This window comes from Ciconia boyciana, chromosome 10 (assembly GCF_034638445.1).
Source record: "Ciconia boyciana chromosome 10, ASM3463844v1, whole genome shotgun sequence".
In the NCBI taxonomy this organism is placed as follows: Eukaryota; Metazoa; Chordata; class Aves; order Ciconiiformes; family Ciconiidae; genus Ciconia; species Ciconia boyciana.
In genome coordinates, this window is record NC_132943.1 from 18,391,047 (window position 1) to 18,415,892 (window position 24,846).

The 24,846-nt window shown below is 61.9% G+C and overlaps 3 protein-coding genes across 8 annotated transcripts; 2 read left to right on the forward strand and 1 right to left on the reverse strand.

The window, feature by feature from the left end:
- The first annotated feature begins 1,684 nt into the window (after nucleotides 1–1,684).
- Nucleotides 1,685–8,775, forward strand: PLCD4 (phospholipase C delta 4). 2 transcript variants are annotated; one of them, XM_072874386.1, is made up of 15 exons: nucleotides 1,685–1,732; nucleotides 2,042–2,216; nucleotides 2,695–2,923; nucleotides 3,127–3,256; nucleotides 3,840–4,071; nucleotides 4,472–4,673; nucleotides 5,007–5,151; nucleotides 5,621–5,773; nucleotides 6,144–6,284; nucleotides 6,643–6,799; nucleotides 7,236–7,352; nucleotides 7,634–7,812; nucleotides 7,933–8,068; nucleotides 8,151–8,300; nucleotides 8,429–8,775. In XM_072874386.1, exons 1-15 carry the CDS (start codon nucleotides 1,685–1,687, stop codon nucleotides 8,533–8,535), a joined length of 2,301 nt encoding a protein of 766 aa, XP_072730487.1. In that variant the 3' UTR covers nucleotides 8,536–8,775. The 2 variants fall into 2 exon arrangements, with proteins under 2 accessions (XP_072730487.1, XP_072730488.1); XM_072874387.1 differs by having other exon boundaries at nucleotides 1,685–1,709; nucleotides 2,058–2,216.
- A 451-nt stretch (nucleotides 8,776–9,226) lies between these two features.
- On the reverse strand, nucleotides 9,227–19,608 carry ZNF142 (zinc finger protein 142). 2 transcript variants are annotated; one of them, XM_072874103.1, is made up of 9 exons: nucleotides 19,468–19,608; nucleotides 18,754–19,081; nucleotides 17,521–18,159; nucleotides 16,990–17,250; nucleotides 15,660–16,472; nucleotides 15,213–15,390; nucleotides 11,309–14,543; nucleotides 10,239–10,344; nucleotides 9,227–9,844 (listed from the first exon to the last, which is right to left on the reverse strand). In XM_072874103.1, the coding sequence occupies exons 2-9, from the start codon at nucleotides 19,034–19,036 to the stop codon at nucleotides 9,345–9,347; spliced, it is 6,015 nt and encodes a 2,004-aa protein (XP_072730204.1). In that variant the 5' UTR covers nucleotides 19,037–19,081; nucleotides 19,468–19,608; the 3' UTR covers nucleotides 9,227–9,344. The 2 variants fall into 2 exon arrangements, with proteins under 2 accessions (XP_072730204.1, XP_072730203.1); XM_072874102.1 differs by having other exon boundaries at nucleotides 16,990–17,253.
- On the forward strand, nucleotides 19,477–24,391 carry BCS1L (BCS1 homolog, ubiquinol-cytochrome c reductase complex chaperone). 4 transcript variants are annotated; one of them, XM_072874105.1, is made up of 9 exons: nucleotides 19,480–19,689; nucleotides 20,125–20,504; nucleotides 20,647–21,023; nucleotides 21,296–21,435; nucleotides 21,551–21,745; nucleotides 22,118–22,181; nucleotides 22,564–22,733; nucleotides 23,141–23,258; nucleotides 23,954–24,391. In XM_072874105.1, the coding sequence occupies exons 3-9, from the start codon at nucleotides 20,704–20,706 to the stop codon at nucleotides 24,204–24,206; spliced, it is 1,260 nt and encodes a 419-aa protein (XP_072730206.1). In that variant the 5' UTR covers nucleotides 19,480–19,689; nucleotides 20,125–20,504; nucleotides 20,647–20,703; the 3' UTR covers nucleotides 24,207–24,391. The 4 variants fall into 4 exon arrangements, with proteins under 4 accessions (XP_072730208.1, XP_072730206.1, XP_072730205.1 ...); XM_072874104.1 differs by lacking the exon at nucleotides 20,125–20,504 and having other exon boundaries at nucleotides 19,481–19,689; XM_072874106.1 differs by lacking the exons at nucleotides 19,480–19,689; nucleotides 20,125–20,504 and adding an exon at nucleotides 19,719–19,738.
- The last annotated feature ends 455 nt before the right edge of the window (nucleotides 24,392–24,846 follow it).

Here is a 24,846-nt window from a genome sequence, read left to right on the forward strand (position 1 = left end):
ATCATCTCTTCTTTGCTGGTTGCACGGGGAAGGCACAGCTCCATGGCTGGGGCAGGGCTGTGCACGCTTGGGTCATGCCGGGAGCCTGTAAGGGCTGGCGCTGCTGGGGGAGATCAGTTTAGCTCCAAAATCTCAGCGCAGTTATCGGCCTGGGGGCTGCAAGCAGCTCCCTTGCACGCTGCCTCCTTGCACACATGCGTGGCAGGGTGCAGAGAGGACAGACACTATGGTGGTACCAAGCCCATCCCTGTCCCAGGCCAGCATCTCTCTGCTCCTCCAGCCTCGGTGCCTCTCCCTCCATGCTGGCTTCCCAAAAAAGTCCCCATCTCTATCCTCTCACCTGCTGCAGCACAGGGGACATGGGGCAGGTGGGCACCTGGAGCTGTGACCCTGCAAAGCGGCTGCGCCGGGCTGGGTGCTGCCAGGAGGCAGGAGGGTGCAGGCACTGCAGCGAGTCCTTGCAGTCTGAGCCCCGCAAGAAGGGCTGGTGCTGGGAATGTGCAGCCCTGGCTCTGGGCACTGCTGGGAGGCAGCTGGGATGGCACCCCAGCTGCTCTGTGTCTCCAGCAACACGTGAGGTCCCCAAGAGCATGGACAGGCAGTCCCTGCTTGCCCTGGGGACAGCCGAATGGCCACTGCCAGCCCCACGCCTGGCGTGTCCCCCAGGAGGGGGGCCACAGCCCCAGCCAGCGCTGTGCTGGGGATCTGCCCTGCCCGTTCCCACATCGAGCAGGGGACGGCTGCCGTCCAGCCCCTGAGCCTGCGAGGGTCTGGCAGCCGGGCTTGGCAGCTGCCTGCACGCTGACAGCACTGGCTATTCCCAGCCCTGCACTGCCGGTGCTTGTGCTGAGTCAGGGGCCTGGGGCACAGCTGCCACCCCTGTGCCCCGGCACAGAGCCCTTCACTCCCAGGGACCCCCGGGTCCCTTCCTGCACCCAAATCCCAGCCCACTGGCTGCGGCATCTGCTCCTCGAGGGCCTAGCTCCAACAGCTGTGTGACAGGCACATCCAGCGATTTGTCAGTCTAATTAAAGCCTTAACAGTCTAATCAAAGCCTTATTGTCAGTCCAGTTGTATTTATAGTCCCACTTGTCACAGTGCGCTCCCCATACGGCTGCCAGTGCGGTCGTGGCCCCGGGGTGCTGACGTTCCCCAGGGAGAAGGGGCTGGGGGAGCTGAGGGTCCTTGCTCTTACAGCAAGTAAGGCTCTCCCTTGCTTCCAAATTTGCTGGTTGGGGGACATTTCCTGGGCAGTGGGGGCTTGTTCTTGGCTCTCCCGGGCACCCCCAGGGCAGTTTTTCCTGGCTCCCGGGGCTGCTTCTCCCCTGGGAGCAGTGATCTGGGAGCACCAGGGCTCCGGTACCTGCCGGGCTGTGGGGCGGCCACACTTGCAAGTTTTTCTGTTTTCTTCCGACACCTTTCGAGCTCCGGCTTCCTGGTAATGCAAATTAATATTTCATGAGCACGGCGGGGTCAGCTCAACACTTATGGAAAGCAATGACCCAGCAGGAGACAGGCGCAGGTGCGCTCGCACACGGGCAGGGACACACGCACCTTGCACACACGTGGGCACGGCTGGAGCCCACCCGGCAGGACCTGGGCACGGGGGGGGTCCAGCCCCGCTCCCCCCAGCTGCCCTCTCTCTTCCCTCCCCAGCAGCCGCCAGCACGGAGGAGGCAGAGCCATGGCATCGCTGCTGTGTAACGCCCGTGAGTGCCCCGGCGGAGGGGAGGCGCGGGGCAGGGCACCGGGCCATCCGGATTTATGCCGGGGCAAATCTGGCCCGTGGGTTGAGCTCGCCTTGCCACACTCGGGAACATCCCTACCCCACCGTGGCTGTTGGGATCGGGCTTGGCAGCGCCGAGGGCAGGTGGGAAGGGTTGATAGGAAATTACCTTCTGCCCCTCTTGTGGCGAAGGGAGTTTGTTTGGAGTCTGTCCCTCCTCCATCCCAAATCAAGGGACCACGTGGGGTCCCAGGCGAGGGAGGGAGCAAGGTAGCAGGGCGCAGTGCCCGGATACCCCCACCCCCAGTGATGCAGCCCACGCTGCCCCCAGGCATCCAGCTCACAGACACGCTGGAGCAGATGCAGCAAGGGACGCTGATGCGCAAAGTCAAGTCCAAGAGCTGGAAGAAGCAGCGTTATTTCAAGCTGCAGGATGACTGCATGACCATCTGGTACCAGTCCAAGAGGACGGGCAAAATTGAGTCTGCCTGTGAGTACTGGCTGCTGTGTGTTGTCCATGGGGCCATCAGTAGGGTTCAGAGTGAACAGGAGTGTGAATGTATGGCGATTCTTGGAGCCATGCTTGCAAAGGGTGCTGGGGCATTCAAGAGAGGCTCTGTGTGTGTGTGTGTGTGTGTGGTCTTCTCATCCACACCTCTATGAAGCATCCTGCCCCCAGCAGCACCCATGGGTCACAAGGGCCGGGTAGAAATTGCAGCTGATAAAAGTGAAAGCTCTGGCATGCCAGTGGAGGAGTAGGCAGACAAACAGAGGCACAGATGGATGAGTAGCTCAGTGGATGGATGGATGGATGGACAGCTCAATGGTTAGATGGATGGATGAGTAGCTCAGTGGGTGGGTGGATGTATGGATGGATGCATGGATGTATGGATGGATGTCTGCAGGCAGTGCCCCCTGCCCTGCGGTCCTTGTCCCCCATAAACAGGTCTCCCCTCCCTCTGCCCCAGTCTCCATCAGCGATGTGGAGACGGTGCGGGAAGGGCACCAGTCGGAGGTGCTGCAGAGCCTGGCCGAGGAGTTCCCTCCCGAGCGCTGCTTCACCATCGTCTTCTATGGCCGCCGGGGCAACCTGGACCTCATTGCTGGCTCGGCAGAAGAGGCGCAGTGCTGGATCCAGGGCCTGCGCCAGCTCATCGAGGTGGCCACCACCATGGACCAAAGGGAGAAGATAGACCAATATCCTTCCTGCAGGCACCACTCTGCCCTCCACACCCAGTCCTTCCCCCATCTCCTGCCTTGCCCCAGCGTGTGCTTAGCTCTTCTGGGTCTCACCATCTGCATCAGAGATGCAGCCCTGAGGGAGAGCCCACAGCTGCTCCCCAGCTCCATCTCTCTTAGCCAAGGTCCTTTCCCTTAACATCTGGCCTGGTTTCTCGCACGTGGATTCGTGACTGGTTTCAGAAAGCTGACAAGAATAAGGATGGGCGCATGAACTTCAAGGAGGTGCAGCGTCTCCTCAAGATGATGAACGTGGACATGAACGAGGATCATGCCCTGCGGCTCTTCCAGGTAAGCACCACACCTGAGGGCCTGGAGGGGCTGGAGGGGCTGCAACAAGCTGCACAATAGCCCCCTACAGAAGGATGTGGTCACTTTCTTCTGTCTGTCTGTCCATCCACCCATCCACCCATTTATTTGTTCACCCAACTACCTATTTACCCAGACAAACATCCATTTGTTAATTTATCTGTCAACCCAACCAGTCAAGGCAGCTGTTCCTCCCTCCCATTCATTTGTCCACCCAGCTGCTTATGTCTACCCAGCTAACCAGACATATATTTATTCATCAAGCCAACCAGCCAGCCAGCTGTCCATCTGTCCATCCATCCATCCATCCATCCATCCATCCATCTATCCGTGTAACCATCCACCTGTTTGCCCATCTCTCCATCCATGGACCTATCCACCTATCAGCCCTCCATCTGCCAATCCATCCATCCATCCATTCATGCGTTGATCAATGCCTACCACTGCTGCTGGTGTGGAGTCTCTGTGCCCTTCGTTGGGGGTGGGCGACTCCCCCCACAGCCCCATGGGGTGGCCAGGACACCCCATTTTGCCCCAGCTGGGTGCTGAGTGAGCTTACTTGCAGGCTGCCGACAAGTCGGAGTCGGGGACGCTGGAAGGGGAGGAGTTCGTGCTCTTCTACAAGGCCCTCACGCAGCGTGAGGAGGTGCTGAGCCTCTTCCAGGACTTCTCCGAGGATGGGAAGAAGCTGACGCTGCTGGAGCTGGTGGATTTCCTGCGGCAGGAGCAACTGGAGGACGAAGGCACAGAGGAGCTGGCCATGGAGCTCATCGACAAGTACGAACCGTCGGAGACAGGTGAGAGCCAGCCCGGACATTGCTTGTGCTCTGCATGGGGGGAAGGAGGGGGCTGAGACCCACAGCCTGGGGCACCCCCAGCCCCATCCTGCTGTGGGTGGGCACAGGGGGAAGGCTCACCATGGTGTGATCTGGGTGCAGTTCCCCTTTTTTTTAGTCCGTTTCTGGACCATTTTGGTGCAGAAGGTTGACCAGCCACGGGGTGCAAGCTCCGGCTTTGGGGTCCGCTGCCCACCTTCCCATGGCTGCTGCCCTGGGGCATCTCTCCCTGTGCCCCAGCCTCTGGCAGCAGCCGTGCCCACCAGGCTGGGGATGCCAGGAGCTGGTAGCAGCCCCATTTGTCCTGATCCTGTCCCCTCCGGGTCCTCGGCTGTCACTGAGCCTCTCCCTCTGCCTGCAGCCCGGGCTCGCCATGCGCTGAGCGCCGATGGGTTCCTCATGTACCTCTGCTCCCCGGAGGGCTCCATCTTCAACCCCCGGCACCGGGTGCTGTGGCAGGACATGAGCCAGCCACTCTGCCACTACTTCATCTCCTCCTCCCACAACACCTACCTGATAGAGGACCAGATCCGGGGCCAGAGCAGCATCGAGGGCTACATCAGGTAAAGGGGCTGCTCCCTCCTGGCTGCCCCCCAGCACCCTCCTGTCCCAGTGCCATCCCCTGGGCAGCTCCGTGGGGCAGACCCACCAAGAGGAGAAGCTCCTTTGCCCCCTCCTGGTCCAGCACCCCTGTGGCCATGCCATGTGGTGCCCAGCAAGAGGGTCCATTTTGGGGATGCTGAGCCCAGCTCTTCCTGCCCTGCATGCAGCAGCATCTCCACCCTTGGCAGTTGTCCCCTGGTCCCTGCAGGGGTGGCACCCACAGCCAGAGGGGAAGGCAGGGGGCTGGTGTCCTGGCTGGGTGCAGGGTCCCAGGGGTGACCACCCAACCGCAGGGCTCTGAAAAGGGGCTGCCGGTGCCTGGAGGTGGATTGCTGGGACGGGCCGAACGGGGAGCCCATGGTGTACCATGGCCACACCTTCACCTCCAAGATCCCCTTCCGGGAGGTGGTGAGCACCCTCGGGAAGTATGCCTTCAAGGTAGGGCACCCTTCCCTGGGTGCTGGGTGTGGTGGATGGCCCTCGGCAGGTGGGGGGGGACGTGGCTGCAAGTCGGGGCAGTGATGGGTCTCTGGAGGGGGAGCGGTGCGGGGGCTCACATGCCTGGTGCTGCAGCAGGACTGACCCCATGCGGGCGAGGAGGGTGGCTGTGTCCCCTCCTGCGGGACAGCACTGGGGCATCTGACCCACAGCCCTGTGCCGTGCCGTGCCAGGGGGATCATGCAGACATGGTCTGCTAGGGGTGCAGGGATGAGATGGAGCCTGGGGGATGCGGGGGTGAGATGGGAAATGGGGGATGCTGGTGGATTGGAGGGGTATGAAGGTCTCAGGGGGATACAAGGACACACAAGGGGCTCCATCCTGACACTGATCACGCCTGGGCAAAGCCCTTGTGAGAGCTCCTCAACCTCACCGAGGCTGATCTCCAGCCGTGCACGTTGCTCCCCAGACCTCAGACTACCCAGTGATCCTGTCCCTGGAGAACCACTGCAGCATGGAGCAGCAGGAGGTCCTGGCCCAGCAGCTCAAGGCCATCCTGGGGGAACAGCTCCTCACTGCCACCACCGATGGGCGCGTCCCCACCCAACTCCCATCCCCGGAGGTAGGGACAGAGTGTGGCCATGCTGGGCATCACTGTCCTGCCTGGGAGTGGGGTGAGGAGGTGGCTCTGCTGTCCCAAGGAAAGACCGCTCCTGTCCCAGTGTTGTCCTGCTCCACTGGAGCACTCAGGGACCCTGGGGACACTGTGTCCTCACATTCACAGGGGTCCCAAAGCTGTCCCCAGGGTTGTCTCCCCATGCCCTGCAGAGCCAGAGGGACAGCAAGGTAGAGCCCTCCTACCCCATCCCCTCCTCGGTGCTGCAAGAGCCGGTGGTGCTGGCTCCCAGCAGTGCGGGGTTCTGGGGGACAGCAGGTCCCATGGAGGAGATGGGCACCCCAGAGTGCCTACGTCTCCATCCACAACCCTGCAGGAGCTGAAGCACAAGATCCTGCTGAAGGGGAAGAAGATCGGGCGGCTGGAGGACATGCTGGATGGGCCAGGGGATGAAGCCCCCGATGTGTCTGACGATGACAACGGGGCAGAGGCAGAGGAGGAGAGGCGGAGGGTGAAGGTGGGTGGCCCAGGCTGGGGACCAGCTGGGAGCTCTGAGCGCCCGGACACAGCTACGGGTCGTGGTGACATCCCAAGCAGAGACTGCAGGGACATCACCAGGGAGGGGAAACAGCCCTTTCTGCCCCTGGCCATGCCAGCCTCCTCTTTGCACAGCGTCCCTGTGGTGGCTGGCACTGTGCTGGGGGTCCCCTGCCTGCTCCGTTCCTGGCAGGAGGGCTGCCTGTGGTGGGCATGCTGCCACCCCCAGCACCCCCCGGCTGTTCTCAGCCACCCCGGGCTCTACAGCCCCTGTCCTGGGTGAGGGCTGGGGGACGGTGCACCCATCGGGGGGGACCTAACACAGCTCTGCCTGGCAGAAAGACAAGGAGAGCCTGGCGCAGGCGTTGTCCGACTGCGTCGTCTACTGCAAGAACGTGTCTTTCCGGGGCTTCCAGGAGGCTCGCAGCCATTCCCGGCCCTCCGAGATCTCCTCCCTAGCCGAGGCCAAGGCCAGGAAGCTCATCCGGGATGCAGGTGAGGCAGAGGGGCAGCGGCATGCAGGGAGCGGGCCAGGGTGGAGGGGGCAGGCGGCTTCCCTGGGCGTAGGGCTAGAGCCTCCAGACACTTGGGTTCCCTCCCTGTCTGGGAGAAAGAGGGGCTGCACCCTGGATTTTGGCTCTGGTGGGCGAGGGGGGTTATTGGCTTAGAAAGTGAGGCAGGACGCCTGGATTCCTGGGAGGGGAGAGGGATGAGAATTGGTGGGTGAGTGGATGGATGGATGGATTGGAGGATGGATGAATGTTTGGATGGGTAGATGAGTGGGTGAGTTGGTGGGTGGATGGATGGATAGGTGGGTGGATGGATGGATAGGTGGGTGGATGGAAGGATGGATGGGTGAACAGCACGTGGTGTGGGTGGCTGTGCAGGCCAGCGAATGACCCCACGGGTGGCCCTCACGCTCCATCTCTAGGGAATGAGTTTGTCCGCCACAACGCCTGGCAGCTGACACGCATCTACCCCAGCGGGATGCGGACCGATTCCTCCAACTACAGCCCCCAGGAGATGTGGAACGTGGGGTGCCAGATTGGTATGGCTGGGGGGCATCAGGGCTGTGGGCTGGGGAGATGCCCCAGGTCCTGTGCCAAATCGCACCATCAACACCCGTGTTGGTGCCAGCTACAACCCCGGCTGGTGCCAGCTCTGGCTGCAGGCTCTTGCCTTGCATTGGGGAGCCCAGGGGTACCTGGGTATCGGTGCCTTTGTCCCCCTGTGTGGCCCCACATCTCTCTGGCCACAGGGACAGGCTGGTTCTCACCTTCAAGCAGGGCACAGTCTCCAAACTGCCCTGAACCCTTTCCCTACCCCCAGTGGCCCTGAACTTCCAGACGGCAGGCACGGAGATGGACCTGTGCGATGGGCTCTTCAGCCAGAACGGCCGCTGCGGCTACGTGCTCAAACCACCCTTCATGAGGGACGAGGAGACTCTCTTCAACCCCAGTGACCCCAGCAGCAGGGAGGGCCCTGGCCCCATCACCCTGACGATCCAGGTACGGGGCTGAGGAGAGACCCTGGGGAGCCATGACAGTGTCCTGGGAGTCTGTCGGTCCCAGCCGGGTGGGGACACTGCCGAGCAGCGTGCCGGATGGGGTCACTGCCCCTTCCCACAGGTGATCAGCGGGCAGCAGCTGCCCAAAGTGGCCAACAGCAAGGACGGAGCCATCATCGACCCGCTGGTGCGTGTGGAGATCCATGGGGTCCCCGCGGACCAGGCACGCCAGGAGACCAAGTACATCGAGAACAACGGTGAGCCCCACGGACCCCACTGTGCCCCGGGGGCCCATCCCTGCCCTCCCTCACCCTCCCAGCGCCCGCTCTCCCTTCCCAGGATTTAACCCCCGCTGGGATGAGACGCTCCAGTTCCAGCTCCACGTGCCCGAGCTGGCCCTTGTCCGCTTCGTGGTGGAGGATTACGACAAGACCTCCAGGAACGACTTTGTGGGCCAGTTCACCTTAGCATTTGCCAACATCAAACCCGGTGAGCGGCTGCTGCCCCGTGGTGGTGGTGGGCCAGGGCAGCCCCGCAGGGGTGTCTGGGCTCAGCTGGGGGCTAGAAAGCAGGGTGAGGGGCAGCCATCAGCCAGAGCCTCGCTGTCCCCACTGCAGGCTACCGCCACATCCATCTCCTCTCCAAGGATGGCACCAGCATCCCACCGTCTTCGCTCTTCGTCCACATCCGCATCAGCGAGCCGCCTAGCCCCGAGCAGGACTGAGCCCGTGGGGCAAGCAGGACCCGGATGGAAGCCATGGAGCCAGCCCCGAGGGGCTGGGGCTGCAAAGCCAACCACATCACCCTCTTGTTGAGCTGTTTGTGTCATCCCTGTGTCATTGTCACTGCTGTGCCCCTGTTTACAGTGGCCTCCAGGGGCTGGGTAAAGGCACTGACCCCCCCTTCCCAGGTTTGGGACACTGCCTCCCATGGACAAGCGTGTGGTCTGCACCGGTGCAGCCCCCTGTGCCCCCCCACCCTGGCCCACGGGCACGGCTTGGCCACGAGGTGGAGGAAAGATGGTGCCCAGCACCCGGCTCTGCCACAGGGGCTGGTCCCCCCCGGCCAGGGGAGCAAGGCTGGAGCTGAGCAAACCCCAGGGCTGGGCAGAACTGGGAGAGGAGTCGGTCCTCACTGCCCCTGACCCTGCAGGGCCCCATCACAGCCTCCAGCTCCTACAGCCCCCAGGGCTGCTCCTGGCCAGCGTCCGTTACTAACCCTTGCCCTGTCCTTTCTCTGTAAACAACTTAATAAATTGTTCAGTGAGAGGCAGGCTCGCGTCTGGGTGCAGCGGCGCTGGGGACACAGACAGGGAGCTGGGCTTCTGCTTGCACTCTGTCCCTGCAGGCACCTGTCCCACAGCTTGCACAGAGCTCTAAAGAGCCCCAAGAGAAGAGATTAAAAGGAGCCAAGAGATTCCTTTTATACAGCCACATATTTTACATCCCATATACATATATGCCTATACACACACACATACATCTCTGCAACAGGCCTGCACCACTAGGGCCTTAAAGCAGTCAGGATTCAGCCTCACTGCAAAGCGCTGTCCTTCTCCGCGGGGCACCCTCCTTCCTGCTCCGTCGTGGGGGGACCCTCCACCCGCCTCTCCCTCTGCACAGCGTGGAGGTGGACGGTGGGTGTGCTGGGGTCCTTGCCCACCCCCTGGCTGGGGTCGCCAGCCCCACGCTCAGGGTGATGCCGCTGGATGTGTTTGATGACCTGGAACTTCTGCTTGGCCTTGTAGGGGCAGTAGCGGCAGAAGAAGGGGTGCTCGTTGGTGTGGGTCAGGTAATGGTGGCGCAGGCCGGCTGCCCAGCGGAAAGCCCGCCCGCAGGCATTGCAGACATAGGGCTTCTCCTCACTGTGCTTCTTCAGGTGGGTCTTGAGGAGGAAGCGGGTCTTGAAGGCCTTGCCGCACTGCTCACAGATGAAGGAGCGGGCCTCCCGGTGCCGCGTCTCCTTGTGCACCCGCAGGGCATCCGCCCGGTTGGTGCAGTACTCACACTCGTCGCAGCGGTACGGCTTCAGGCCTGCAGGGATGGGGAAGGGGTTGGGATGGGGGTATGGTGCCCTCCCTCCTGTGGGTCTTGCCCTCCCCGTAATGGCATCAGTTCCCAGGGACCCCCCTACCCACCATCCTTGGTGCTGGGAAGGCACAGCCTGCCAGCAGGCACCTCAAAACCCCAAATTTCCAAGGCACCGTGCCTTGGCCCCAGGGGTCCGTACCACCCCAATTTCCCTCCCGCCCTGGAGCACTGTCCCCGACCCACCAGCACACGAGAATGTGCTGCCCCCCAACTGCTGGGGGTCCTCCCTCACCTCCAGCTGGGCCACTGGTAGCAAAGGAAGCATGGAGCCGGGGTCCGCACAGCCCCAGTGCCCTCCCTGGTGTCCCACGGCCCGTCCCCATCAGGCAGCACTCACCCGTGTGCTTCGTCATGTGGTACTTGAGCTGGTTCACCCACTTGCACTTGTAGCCGCAGTCGGGGCAGAGGTATTTCCGCTCCTCCTTGTGGATCCGCATGTGGTACTGGGCACAGGGCAAGAGGGCAGGGTCAGGATGAGGCCATGCCACCTGCCCTGGGAATGTGCAGGGCTCTGGGGTGCCAGCAAGGGGCTCAGAGAGCTCTGACATCTCAAACTGCGTGGGGTAAGGAGGGCTGTCTGCTTGCCTGGCCGACTATGGGCAGGGGGGACCCACAGCGGGGTCAGGATGAGACCCCCGTACTGCTGAGCTTGCTCTGTCCCAGCCTGTGGAGGGGCACAGGCTTTTCTCCCCAGTTTGGTATTTAGGGCAAAGTCCAGATTAAAACCCAGCTCAACAGAGCTAGCCCTGAGCTGAGCATGTTGCGCAGCCTCGCCCAGGCAGCCCCAGAGGGCTCCAGCTCAGCCTGGCCATTAAAAAAGTCAATATTTCTTTTAGCAAAACCAGACCATTTTCCCCTCCATTACCCCACGCCTGGCCCTCCTCTTCTAGGAAAGGCCCTTTGCCATGCATGAGGATGCTAATCACCTACAGAAATGAGGGCAGGGTCTGGCTCTGCTTGCAGGGAAGCTGAGCTTTCCCTGCACTGTGTCTAACTGGTACCAGAGGGCATGCTGCTAGCCAGCGGGCAGCCAAACTTGGCTTCGAGTGAGCGGTGCGAGGCTGCCCCGTGACGGGGGCACGGCCAGCTGCACCCAGAGGATGCTAGAGGTGTCAGCGGGAAGAGGAGCGAACCTGGACAGCTGCCCACCTTCTTGCTTTGCTACAAATCCCTCTTCCCCTTAATCTGTGACAGCAGGAAACAGGGTTTAGGACAGAAACATATTGTACCCACCTGAGTTTTACCTGCTTGCCTCCTATTCCTGTAGGAGCCACAGAGAAGAGGAGACAGAGGACAAAACTTCCCCTTGGGAGTTTCTTATTCTTCCCCAAATCCTCGTGTCTGGATCCCCCCCAACCCACGCAGATGCAGCAGGATGCATCCCCCATCCCCAAGCAGGGCTCTCACCTTGAGACGCGAGGGGTCGGCGCAGGCATATTTACAGAGGTGGCACTTGTAGGGCTTCTCGCCGGTGTGGATGCGGATGTGCCATGTGATCTTCTGCCTGTTCTTGGTGGTGTACTCGCAATCCGAGCACTTGTACACACGGGTGCCGCCATGGCCCTTCATGTGCTGGTCGAAGACGAGCTGGTGGCAGCAGGCGAAGTCGCAGAAGGGGCACCGCAGGGGTTTGTCCTGGAGGGAGGACGGCTCGTGGCTCTCCACATAATGCCGCACTAGCTGCTGCCGCTCTTTGGCTGCAAAGCTGCACAACTCACAGCGGTGGCTGAAATGCTGCGTCTTGTGCTCCTCCAGTGCCTCCCGGGTGGCGAAGGTCTCCTTGCAGGTGCTGCACTCCAGGTGCGGGTGCTGCTTCTGCACGTGGCACTTGAGCGTGGCCTCGCTGTGGCACACGAAGCCGCAGCGCGGGCAGCCATAGGACACCTTCTCCTCGTGCCGCCGCAGGACGTGCTGCTTGAGGGCCGTCTCGGAGCTGAAGCGAGCCTCGCAGCGGGAGCAGCCAAAGTTGAGCTCGCCACGGTGGCAGCTATTGACGTGGCGGGTGATGTCGTTCTGCAGGTAGCTGCTGTAGTCGCAGAGCGGGCAGAAGTGGGTGGGCGTCTTCTCGTGCACCCGCAGGCGGTGGATGCGCAGCTTGGAGTTGGTGCCGAAGGTCTGGCTGCAGATGCCGCAGGCGATGCGCCCCACGCCGGTGTGCAGGGACTGGTGGGCCTCCAGGCGGTAGCGCCGCGTGGTGCTGAAGTCGCAGTAGCGGCACTTGTGCGGCTTCACCCCCTCGTGCTTGATGCGGATGTGCTGCCGCAGGCAGCGGGCCTGCTTGCAGGTGAACTCACACTGGCGGCACTGCAGCTGCGGCCGCTTGCTGTAGTGCTTGCGGTGCAGCTTGCGGTGTAGCCGCAGGGCTTTGGCTGCCTTGGAGGTGAAGGGGCAGGAGGCGCAGCGAAACTCGCCCAGCGCCACGCAGCCCCTCTTCTTGTGCGTCTTCATGGCCCGTTCCTGGTGGCAGGTGAACGGGCAGGTGGGGCAGGAGAAACGCCTTCTCTTGGGCAGGGTGGATTTGGGGGGGGCTGCATCCAGGCAGGGCTCACTGGGCTGGCCCATCTCAATGCTGGCCGGGTCCCCTTCGGGGAGCTCAGTGTCTTGGGGTCCGTCCTCCTCAGGACGCACAGTGTGCTTCTCGGCACAGTGACTCTTCAGGGCCCGCCGGGAGCGGAAAGCCTCGGGGCACAGGGAGCACCAGAACTGCTCCAGGCTCCGGCATCCGTCCTCCACGTGGGAGGTGATGGTGGAGACACGGGAGCACACGAAGGAGCAGGCATTGCAGTGCAGCTTCCCTCCCTCCAGCCGGTATTTCTCCGAAGGTTTCCCAGGCTGGGGGGAACAAGCAACTCCACCTGCCTCAGCCCCATCCCCTCGCTGGGGAGGCTCTTCCGCCACCTCTGTGCTGTCACCCGGCAGGGATTTCTCAGGGGCAGGACAGCCCGAGGCCCGTTCCCCAGCCAAAGGGCTGCCTGCTGCCTGCATTTTATCAGGCAGCAGTTCAGCTTCCCAGGGGCTCTTGGCATGCCCAGACTCCTCCGAGCCTCCCCTCTCGGTCTCTGCCATTTCCATACTGTTATCACCAGGCTGGTCAGCAGGTTGGCACAACCCAGGTGGCTCCTGACCAGCTGGTTTGAGGATCTTGTTCTTCTTCAGGAGAACCGGGCACTTCTTGAGGAGATGTGTGTTGAGTCCCCTTTGCTGCTTAAAGCTGGCGCTGCACTCATGGCACACGAGTGGGGCCCGGCGGCTCTGGCAGCTGGCCTTGGAGTGCAGGGACATGGACTTCTCCTTTCGTGTGATGTACGAGCACTTCTCACACTTAAAGATCTGGCTCTCTGACTGCACCACCAGCATCTGCACCCTACCCTCCAGCACCAGCGTCTCCGCCTGCTCCTTGTCCTGCTTCCGCAGCGCCTTCAGCACTGACTCTGAGCCGCCTCTGGCACCCTCATCAGAGGCAGTGGCATCCTCTGGGACAGGCGGGTGGCTCTGCTCGGCTGTCTTCAGCATGCTGAGCCAGGCCTCCGGCAGCTCAGCTTGGCTAGTCTCTCTTGTCTCGGTGTCTGCTACCAGCTTGTGGTGGTCCAAGCACGACCCCTCGAGGTGGCCCGTGGCTTGCCTTAGGGAGTCTTTTCCCTGGCTGTCTCCTGCTGCTACCCTCTCCTCCAGCCTCACTGCCTCGTTTTCTTGTACATCTTCCTCCTCTTCCTCAAAGTCCGGGATGTCTTCGAGCGTATTGTCATTGTCCTCCAAGCCAAGGTCATCCCGGGAGCCCAGCATCTCATAGGCTGTGGGAGGCTCCTTGCAGGACAGCATTTCCACGCTCTCCGGCTGCACCGTGCAGGCTTCTCCAGTCAAATGCTCCAGGAGGGGGTCAGATGAGACGTTCAGCGCCTCCAAGTGCAACGTGCAGCTCTCCGCCACGTCCCCAGAAGCAGTGAGCTCAGTCGAGCCTGTGGCAGTATCTCCTTGCATGCAGTCATCTCCTAGGGCATCACCAGCAGTGGGACGGCTCTGTTCCCCCTCGCCCGCACCTCCCTCTGCCTTGCTGCCGCTCTCCAGCGGAGCGGTGCCCTGCCCAAGGAGGGGCACCATGAATGCTTGCTGGTAGCCTTCTTCCCCCTGGGACTCCAGCTGGGACGTCTTCGCCTTTGCCCACTGCTCCTTGCCAGCGAGGGGGGAGCTGGCATCCACACGCAGGGCTGCGCCGAGCTCGTAGCCAAAGAGCGCCTCGGATGAGCTGATCTCCAGCTCCTTGCTGGCGTAGTTTTCCAGCCAGTCCTTGTCACCGGGGATGTAGCCATGAATCTTGCGCTTGTGGAAGAAGAGGCTAGTATTGCTGAAGGTGCAGTAGGAGCAGAGGGCGCAGCGAAACTCCTTCTGTTTGGTGTGCTTGCAGTTCTCGTGGTTCAGCAGCGCCTGCTTGTACTTGGTCTGGTAGGTGCAGTACTGGCACTGGAAGATGGGCACTTGGTAGTTCTGCGAGTGCTTTGCCTGCATGTGCTTCTGCAGCTCGTACTTGCGCTTGCAAGCGAAGCCGCACACCTCGCAGATCAGGCTTTTGCCCTGGTGCCGCAGCTTGTGGCTGCTCAGCTGGTCAGCACGGTGGCACCGGTACGAGCACTGGTTGCATTGGTACCTGTGGGGGAAGCAGAATTGGTCAGGAAGCATGAGGAACCAGGGCAGGCTGAACCCTGTCAGACAGGCTGAGCTCTGCTTCCCCGTCCTGGACACATGGGGAAGGGGTACTGTTTGGTTTGCTGGATCTGACCTTTGCTGTCTGGGCAGCTCTTACCACAAGTAATTCCTCCCTGCTGCAGCCCTTGGTACCGCTGGTGCTTTACACCCCCAGCCTGGGGACGGGAGGTGGATACCCTGGGTATCCCATGCAGTGACCGCATCACCCCAACACACACGTGTCACACCAGCAGCACCTCCAGCCTGGAGGCAGACTAGACACGAGGGAGGTGATAATACAGAGGTTTTGGCAGAGTCCTGCATATGCTCAGTTTGGCCTTGGCCCACAAGATCAGTGGAGCCCACGAACCCAAGCTGAGAGCTGCACTGATGCGGTAATACACCTCCTTGGCAGCGCGGAGACACCAAAGACAGCTTTGCCTCCACAGCACCATGCTGGTAACAGCTTGCAAGCTCAAAGACCACATTTCTTATGTGCCAGACAGATCGGGTTGTAGCCTGTAGGCATGAGAGAGTCTGGCACATGATGCAGCCCAGAGCAGCAGACCCCCAGAGCAGGATTTGGGGAGCCCTGACTATGCTGCCAGGTCAGCGGGGCCGGGAGTCGTACCGGAGATCTCCTGTGTGCTTGCGCATGTGGACATTCAGGTAGTGCTTCCACTTGGTGATGTACCCGCACTCGGTACACATGAAGTTCTTGTCGTTGGAGTGGGTCAGCATGTGCTTGGACAGGTAGCTCACATCCCGGCACGTGAAGTCGCAGAGCTCACACTTGTGAGGTTTCTCTCCTGCAGGCAACACAAGAACACGCTCAGCGTGGCAGCCAGATAAGGCAGCACAGGCTGCCTTCCCCCGTGGGGAAACCAGCTCAGCAGGAGCTGGGGGTAACAGCAGGGATGAGGGCACACCACAACTTCAGCCAAGTGACACCAGGGTGGCAGAGCCAGTGATGGGACCCAGGAGCCCCGACACAGCCCTCCCTGCCCACCCCGAGCCAGGGCAGGACCCCCCCCCCCATCCCAGCTCAGCTCTCAGGACCCCCGCAGCAGATGCCCACCGGTGTGCAGCAGCATGTGCCGGATGAGCACCCGCTTGTGTGCGGTGGCAAAGGCGCACTCGGTGCACTTGTGGATCTTCTCATTGGCGTGCATCTTGCCCACGTGGTCGTGAAACTCCACAGGGTTGAAAGTGGCATAGGGGCAGAAGCTGCACTGGAGCTGCTCGCTGCCCGGGTGCCCCTGCTTCTTGTGCTTGCGGAAAACGTGCTTGTTGGAGCAGATGAAGTCGCATTGCTGGCAGTGGAAGGCGTAGTGGGTTTTTCGATGAGCCTCCATGGCCTCGGCCGTGCCAAAGAGCAGCGAGCAGGCGTGGTACTTGCACTCCACTGCCTTGATGCCGTGAGCATCCTTGAGGTGACGGACAAACTCCTTCCGGTCCTCTGCACAGTAGCTGCAGCCCCCCTGGAAGCAGCTCAGCCTCTTGGGCTCGGCTTTGTGAGTCTTCAAGTGCTCTTTGAGGGCCTGGCTGAGCCGAAACTTCTCCTCACAGACGGGGCAGGAGTAAACATCAGAGTAGAAGTTGGAGATGTCCTCGTGCATGCTGGCCATGTGGCGGTTGAGGGCGTTCTTCTCCACCGAGCTGTAGTGGCAGAGTGGGCAGTGGTGGGCCTTCTCGCCCGTCTCCCGCATCATGTGGATTTTCAGCTTGCTTTTGCTGGTGAAGTACTTGTGGCAGTTGGGGCACTGCAGACTGGGGTCGGGGAAGTGCAAGTGGAGGTGCTCCACCAGGTGCGTCCGCTTCTTGAAGCATCGCTTGCATTCGGGGCACATGTGGGTTTTGTAGAGGTACTCGGAGCCCTCCACAACGTCCCCTGTGAGAGCAGAGGAAGGGGAACCGTCAGCAGGGAAGAGACAGAGAAGAAGAGCACAGGCAGATGTTCTCTCCCTGATCCAGCTGTGCTGGGGTGAGGGCTTATCATGTGAGGTCACACAGCAGCCATTTACTTGGAGGGACTGTCCCCACCCCAAGCCACTAGCATGGTTCAGGTGGGTTCTTTCCAGCCCAACACTGGCAAAGCTGATCCAGCGCAGCCTGAAATCAGGCCTGCCCGCATGCCCCCGCTCCCCAAAGCCAGGCAAACTTTTGCCTGCTTTTGCCTGAGCCGGGCAGCAGCTGAGGTCAGGCAACAGGAGAAGAGATGCATTTGCTTGGGCAGAAGGCAGGGGAGGGGGAACACGCAGGAGGCATGAGGCTGCTGGACGGCACAGGACCCCCACGTCCCACCAGCCTGCCCCACATTTCCCTGCCCGTCTTGAGGCCATGCTGCTTGCTCATAATACAAAGCCCAAGCAGCTCCCGGTACAGCCCCACGGTGCCCCGCATCCTACCTTTGAAGCGCTGTGCCCGTGGCACTCTGGCTTTCTCGGGAGCCACCTTCCCGTGCTCTTTGGCCTCGCCTTCACAGAGGCTCTCGCCACCCTCCTCCGGCGACTCGTCCCTGCCGCTGTCCACCTCCTCTTCTCCAGCTGACGCTTTCCGCCCCTCCAAGGAGCCCTCCCTGATGCCTGAGGGCTTTGCCGGCCTGGCTTCTGCTGTGATGGCTTCCCAGCTAGGGTGGCAATTCCCTGCCTCCTCCTGTCCTTCTTCTGCTGCTTCAGTGGGGAAAGACAGAGATCATCATGCTCCAGGCAAGAGGGAGCCAGCCCCCCTCACCCACACACGTGCCAAAAACTTCCTGGCCGAGATGGGAGGCACAAACTGTGCCACAGGGAGGGAGGAAAGCTGCAGAGAGCCACCAGAGCGCAGGGCTCTCTGGCTCTCCAGCAGCACAGCCTCGCCCCCCACTCCTCCCAGTTGTAACTGGGACACAGCCAGCCTCTGCAGCACTCACAGGCTCCGACTCCCCCACCCAGCCATACCTGACGGCAGGACGCAGTGCTGCTTGAGGCTGTGGGGGGCCGAGCCAGGGGAGACACCTGTGGCAGGCGTCTCTGTAGGGGACTCTGTGGTGTGGCCCTTCCTGTGCTGCCAGAAGAGTTTGGCATTGGCTGTGACAAAGTCGCAGCGGCCGCAGTGGAAGGGGAAGTGGGTGCGGTGGTGCTGCTCCATGGCCGGGTGGCTGGGAAAGAGCAGGGGGCAGGCACGGTAGGTGCAGGACACGGGGGAGGCCCCATGCAGGCAGCGCAGGTGGTCGCGCAGTTGCTTGCGGTCCTCCGTGGTGAAGCGGCAGCCCTTCTCGGGGCAGGGCAGGGCTCCTGGCGGGGCGCGGTGGGTCTTGAAGTGCTCCTTGAGTTCGCCGGGCTGCGCGAATGCCTCCTGGCAGACAGGGCACAGCAGGCGCTCGGGAGCGGAGCCCTCCTGTGCACCTGCTCCGGGCAGCTCTGAGCCCTCCAGCTCACTCTGGCCCTCGCTGGTGGAAGCCGACAGTGCCCCAGGGAGCTCCAGGTGGCCTGGGGAGGCCAGCAGCAGGCACTGGTGCTGGGACAGCAGGGAGGCCTCCGGAAAGCTCTGGCCGCACCTCTCGCAGAAATATAGCTCCACCACTTTGACCAGCACCTCTGCAGAGAGCAAGGGGCGAGTGTTAGAAAGGGCTTTCACTAGGCCCAGAGCTTGGGACTGGCGGTTCAGTTCCAGCTCCAGACAAGGAGGATAAACCACTGTTGCCACAAGTTATGGTTCAGAGAACTGCAGCCCTCCCCCTGCCCGAAGTATCCCAGGACACCTCCCATAAGAGGGGGACACCACCCCCGGGTGACCAGATGACCAGGTCTGTCCCTTAGCACCTTTGAGGCACGCAGAGATGCGAGGCCGGCTGGGCCCTGTTTCTAGCAGGATACCCCCACACTGGACCCAGGTGAGAACCGTGCTGGGGGAGGCAGCCCGGGGTGGAGATCTCTGCCGGGTCCCTTCTGACAGCCCGGAGCAACTCCTTCACCCAGCCCGAGGCTCCCACAGCCACCCCTCCCCATCCGTACACCCAGCTTGTGCCAGGTCTGCACTGAATGGTGGCACCAGACTCATGACGCACTCGGGGTCAGAGACTCGAGGGCACCATGGTGTCCCCAAGGTGCCACCTGGAGGGGACAGGTCCCCCAGCCGGACCTCTCTCCCTCCGCTGAGTGCCGAGGGGCCCACGCTGCCCTCCCCTGTACCTGTGGCATTGGCCGCATTGCTCAGCGTCACGTTGCCAGCCACAGCTTCGATGAATATTTCCACGTTGCTTCCTTCAGCGTGAGCCCCTTCCCCAGACATCGACGCCTCTGCCAGCAGCAAGTCCTGGCTGGCAGTCAGCGGGGGCGTCCCAGCCAGGCCAGTACTGGCCACACCAGGGCTTCCCGCAGCTCCTGCCTCTCCCGGTGCGGGCAGGAGCAGCTCTGAGCACAGGGCCTCCATCTCCCCGCCGGCAGCCTCAGACACAGCCACTTCTGCACTCATGGCCACCAGGCACTGGCCTGGTGCCGGGCAGGAGGGCCTCTCGCTCTGAAACATAAGAAAGCACTTTAAACAAGGGAGAGCCCAGAAGCCCAGGGGTGCTACAGCATTTTGGGGGTCAGCCTGTGGTGCCAGTCCCCAGGCAGGGCTATGAACCGGGGTATCTCAATCCCTTCTGCCATGCCCCAAGCAGGCTGCCGGTGAAACCCGCCGCCACGGGGGAGCTGGGGGCACAGGGACCCCGGTACCATCCCCAAAGACGCCCGGGGGCCGCTCCCTGACCCCAGCAGCCGGGGCCTGCTCCCCGGGCCCAGGTATGCCCAGCCCCGGGCCCAGCCCCCGGCGAGGAGGTACCTATCGCGAATCCCCGCACGGCCGGAGCCGTCCCGGCCCCCTCGCATCGCAGCCCCGGCCCGTCGCCCCGGTGCCCCCACCTCCAGCCCCGCCACATCTCCGTGATGCGCGCCGGGCGGGAGGGAGCGTCACCCTTTGTGCAGCTCGCGCGACCGCTCTGCCCGGCCCGGCCCGGCCCCGCCGCCCGCCCCGGCCCCGCTCTATGGTGCGAACCGGCAGCCGGCCGGAAGCGGCGCCGGGCGGAAGTGGGGTCGGGGCCATAGAGAGCGGCGCTGCGCAGGCCAGAGCGGCGCTGCGCGGAGGTGAGGGGTGGCGGGGCCGAGGCCGGTACTGGTACCGCTACCGCTACCGGTGGGGGCGAGCTCCTGCCGGAGCGGGGGAGCCCGCCGTGGGGGCGAGGGGAAGGGAGCAGAGCGGAGGCCCCGCTGTGGAGCGGGCGGGGGCTGGGCCCCTGCTGTGGGGAAGGCCGGTGTGGGGCCCGGTCTCCTGCAGGGAAAGACGGGGTCCTGCCGCGGGGCTGAGGCTCGGCTGCGGGGGGAAGGCCCCACTGCGGGGCATGGACCCTGCCGAGGGCCCGAGGCCTTCCTGTGGGGCAGGGGACACCCTGCCCTGGGAAGGAGCCTTGCTGGGGGGTCAGACCCTCTTCTGGGGGAGGTGGGATCCCGCTACAGGGAGTCGAGTGTGTCTGTCTGTCTGTCTGTCAGGGGAGGCTCCCCCTCATCCCCTATATCTGACAGGCCCCTGCTGAGGCACCTGGAGAAACTTCAAGCCCCCTCAGCGTGTGGCTGGTGCCCTTTATCCAGACGTGGAGATGGTGCTTCCACCACAGTCGTGTGCCCGTTGCCAGCAGCAAAGAACCAGCTCTTGGCTTAGCCTGGGGATGCACTTCAGCTTTTTCAAACAATAAACCTTAAATAATTGTAGTGCTCATGGTTTCTAGCTGTGTAAAGAATAAAACTGTGTAAAGCTCTGGGCTTGTTGTCATGGCTGAAGAAGCAACAGATGCTTCTGTGCTTGCCTGAGAGCCTCCAGCTCCTGGCCCCCTCCTGCCTGTCTCACCCCGTGACCCGCAGAGAGGGAAGAGGCTCCTGCGGCCAGCAGCTGTCTGAGCCCCCCGGTAATAAGATAAACACGGATGTGGGAAGTCCGAATGTGCCAGGCAGCTTTTCACCTTGAGAACTGGCCACGATAAAGGCCAGGGAACTACGGGCAATCCATTGTGTCCCCCACTGCCATTCAGTCCTTCTCTTTCCACACAGGTTTGTTTCCGGAATGCAGAGGTGATGCTGTGGAAAGGAGCCGCTTAACCTCCCACAATGCCCTTTTCTGACTTCGTCTTGGCACTGAAGGACAACCCGTACTTTGGGGCTGGGTTTGGCCTCGTTGGGGTGGGCACAGCCTTGGCGTTAGCCCGGAAAGGGGCCCAGTTTGGGCTGGTGGCTTTCAGGCGCCATTACATGATCACCTTGGAGGTGCCCAGCAAGGATAAGAGCTACCACTGGTTGCTGAACTGGATCTCCCACCACGCCAAGCACACGCAGCACCTCAGCGTCGAGACGTCGTACCTGCAGCATGAAAGCGGACGTGTCAGCACCAAGTTTGACTTCATCCCCAGCCCTGGGAACCATTTCATCTGGTAAGGGAGTGCAGGGGAAAGCAGTCTGGGGACTGACCCTCATTTTGGCAAGGAAACTCCAACCTGGGGAGCCCATGGAGGCAGCAGAGAGGATCCTGCCTCCTCCTTGGGTCTGGATTAGGGCAGGAGATTGAGAGTGGCAAGAGGAGTCTGTATTCATCAGCACAAAGTGATTTCTTTACCCGAGATGAGTGTTCTTGATGCACAACCCGAGCTGGGCTGAGCTGAGTGGTGCTGGACCAGCATCTCCCAATCCCGTCTTCCCGCCCCAGGTATCGCAGGAAGTGGATTCGCATCGAGCGCAATCGGGAGAAGCAGATGATCGACCTGCACACGGGGACCCCCTGGGAGTCCGTCACCTTCACTGCGCTGGGCACCAACCGGGAGATCTTCTTCAATATCCTCCGGGAAGGTCTGTAGCGGAGCTGTGTGGGGCCCTGCTGGGAACAGCCTGCTCCCTGGAGACACCCAGGGCTTCACGGGAGATCCTTTTCCCTGCCAGCTGTCCCCTCTGCCTGTCTCTGCAGCCCGGGAGCTGGCACTGCAGCAGCAGGAGGGGAGGACGATCATGTACACGGCCATGGGAGCAGAGTGGCGGCAGTTCGGCTTCCCCCGCCGCCGCCGGCCTCTCAGCTCGGTGGTGCTGGAGGAAGGTGTGTCGGAGAGGCTGGTCCAGGACGTGAAGGAGTTCATCAACAACCCCAAGTGGTACAGCGAGAGAGGCAAGGCTCCGGTGTGGTGTCCTCTGTACCGTGCCCAGCATGGCTCCTTACCCCCCTGCAGCCACGGCTGTGGGGCACTACCTTGGGCACATCCCGCAAATGAGCGAGCCCAGGTGCTGAGGTCAGGCCTGGGCCTGCAAAGGGACAAACTCCCCTCGGTTCAATCCAGTCCTGGAAACCGCGATAAGCCATGGAGGTCATTGCGCCTGCGACGCTGCCGTGGGGTGGGGCAGGATGCTCGTGGTCCTCTCTGAAGACAGCTGCAGAGAAACTTTGTCCTGCTGCTTGCCTTCCTCTGGTGTAGTCCCACAGCTCTAGGGGAGAGAGCTCAGAGCAACTCAGCTGGTTCCTAAAAGGACACTGTCTTCCTAGGGATCCCCTACCGAAGAGGCTACCTGCTGTATGGTCCTCCCGGCTGTGGGAAAAGCAGCTTCATGTGAGTATTGCCAGCTGGCTAACAGCAGTTTTCCTGCCAGCTGCCTGCTCTGGGGCACAGCAGTCTCTGGTGAGAGGGTGTGGATGAGTTTGGGTTTGAAATGTGGGAGTGGGCTGTGTGTCCTGCATGGTGCCTGGTGGCACCGTTCACGTTGCTGGCACCGTGACAGGTTAGGGTAACGAGTCCCTCGTGCCCTTGCCTTGCACAGTGCTGCATGGCACCAGTGGGCTGAGCAGGGGCTCCCACCTGCCCTCCATGTCTGATCCCCGCTGGGGGAGGATGCCTCTGCCCTCTCCCCGGCTGCTGGGCAGGGAGATCAGGTTTTTCCTGTGCTCTGGGCTTTCTTGCTGCGATTCACCCCTGTGGTTTGTGTCCTTCCCAGCACAGCCCTGGCCGGGGAGCTGCAGTACAGTATCTGCCTGCTGAGCCTCAGCGACCGCAGCCTCTCCGATGACCGGCTCAATCACCTGCTGAGTGTGGCACCGCAGCAGAGCATCATCCTGCTGGAGGACGTGGATGCTGCCTTCGTCAGCCGGGACCTCGCTGCTGAGAGTGAGTGGTGCCCCCTTTCCCGGGCCAGCGGCAGGAGGGATGTTTGCTGGCTGTGCTGGGGGGTGGTTTGGGCTGTTCTGCCACACCAGCAGAGACCAGCAGTGGGCAGGTCTCTGGGGCCTCAGGGCCCAAGCTGGACCTTGCCCAGTTTTGGCTAGGCCATATAAAGGGAGATTTGGGTCCTTTATCCTCAGGCAGACGCTTTTCCTGCCCAGCTGTGGGTTCCCAGGGGTGCGGGTGGGCAGGGGAGGTGAATGGGCTGCCGGCCAGGGAGAGGCAGAGGGTCAGCCTCAGGGCAAGGAGAGAGCGGGGAGCTTGGCTTAAGCCTCAGGCAATAGGGAGGCAGTCCACGAGACTGCGCGGGGTGAGCGGCTGACGGATATGATCTCGGATGCCTCTGTCCCTAGACCCGGCTGTGTACCAAGGCATGGGGCGCCTGACCTTCAGCGGCCTCCTCAACGCACTGGATGGTGTGGCCTCCACGGAGGCCAGGATTGTCTTCATGACCACCAACTACGTGGACAGGTTAGAGCTGCCCTCTGGGAGGGAACAGGGAGGGTAGCAGAGGAAAACCTTGTTCCCTTTTGATGACCTACATGGAAGGCTATTTGCATCCTCCAGTGTGAGGACTGGGGGTTCAGGTTTCCCGAATCCTCCCCTGGGATGCAAATCCCTTGACTGCTAATCGGGATTCCCTTTGCTGGAGCCTCAGATGCTTCCTTGCTGTTCAGACCATGGCTGTGCCCTTCAGAAGAGGTACCAGCTTCCTGCCTGCAGGGATCTGTTGATTTTGGGGTTGTGGCCATGCTGTGAGTGAAACGCTGGCCCTGTGTGCAGCACAGTGGGTTGGCAGGATGCAGCCTGGGCCCACGGCACCTGGCCAGGTGCTGCCCTGTGGCAGGCTTGGCTCACTCCAGACTGAGCTGATCTAGAGGGTTGTTCAGAGGCTGCTCATGGGACACAGATGGGCAGAGCTGTTTCCCAGAACACACTTGTCCTCCTCCAGAGCCAGCCCTTCCCCAGCTCTCCTGTTTCTTTTGGGTTGATTTCTCCCCTCAACCCCCCAGGGACAAACCTCTTCCCCACCTTTACCATCCCACAGTGCAGAGCACCTTGCAGATAGGACACTGGCTCTGCTAGCGTGGAGGGGTGCTTCCTGCAGGACCCACCCTGCAGAGACACTTTGATTGGGTTTTCAAGGCACCCCTGTGTCTCGACAGGCTGGACCCGGCCCTGGTGCGGCCCGGCCGTGTGGATCTCAAGCAGTATGTGGGCCATTGCTCCCGCTGGCAGCTTGCCTGCATGTTCCAGCGCTTCTACCCCGAGCAGTCCCCGGCTGCAGCTGAGCAGTTTGCGGAGCAGGCGCTGGCAGTCTCCAAGCAGATCAGCGCTGCACAGGTGCAGGGCCACTTCATGCTCTACAAGACGGACCCCCAGGGAGCCATTGCAAACATACACTCCATCCTGCTGTGACCCGGGGCCAGCTTTCCCCTGCCATGCTGAAGAGGACTGGGACAAGGACTCGACCATCCCGGGGATGCTGTGGAGCTGCCCAGCCACACAGGCCAGGGCTCTCTTCACCTCTCCTCACCAAGGTCTTGGCTTTTTAATAAAACACGCGGGGAGTCAGAGCTGCCAGCCTTGCAGCAGGGAGAGGGGATCGGCTCTTGCTGCTCCCCAGACTTGGGTGCTACTGCACTGGCCCTGCTTGCCAGTGCGTGCCTCCTGTTGGGATTGCCAAGGCTCCTGGATGCGAGCTCCTTTCCTTGCGGGGCAACCTGGGGGTGCCCCAGGTGGGCATTTCCCTGGGCCAGGACATTGGGGTGCTGCACTGCTGGAGAGCTGCTGGTCTTTGAAGGGAGAACAGTCTTCACTGGTTTGTGAATATCCTCTGTGAAGTGCACAACATGGCTCTTAGCTGTCCAGTCCCTTCGCCTGTTAGTTGCCACACTATCCAACTTGCTGGTCCAGAGCCCTCCTGACCAGGGCCTGGCATGGCCAGCACTGCAAATCCAGAGTGTTTCAGAAAAAAGCAGCTCCCAAGAGACAAGCTCCTTGTCCCTCGGGCTCCAGGCTGGTGCCACGGCTCCTGCCCTGCTGGGCTGTGATGCCA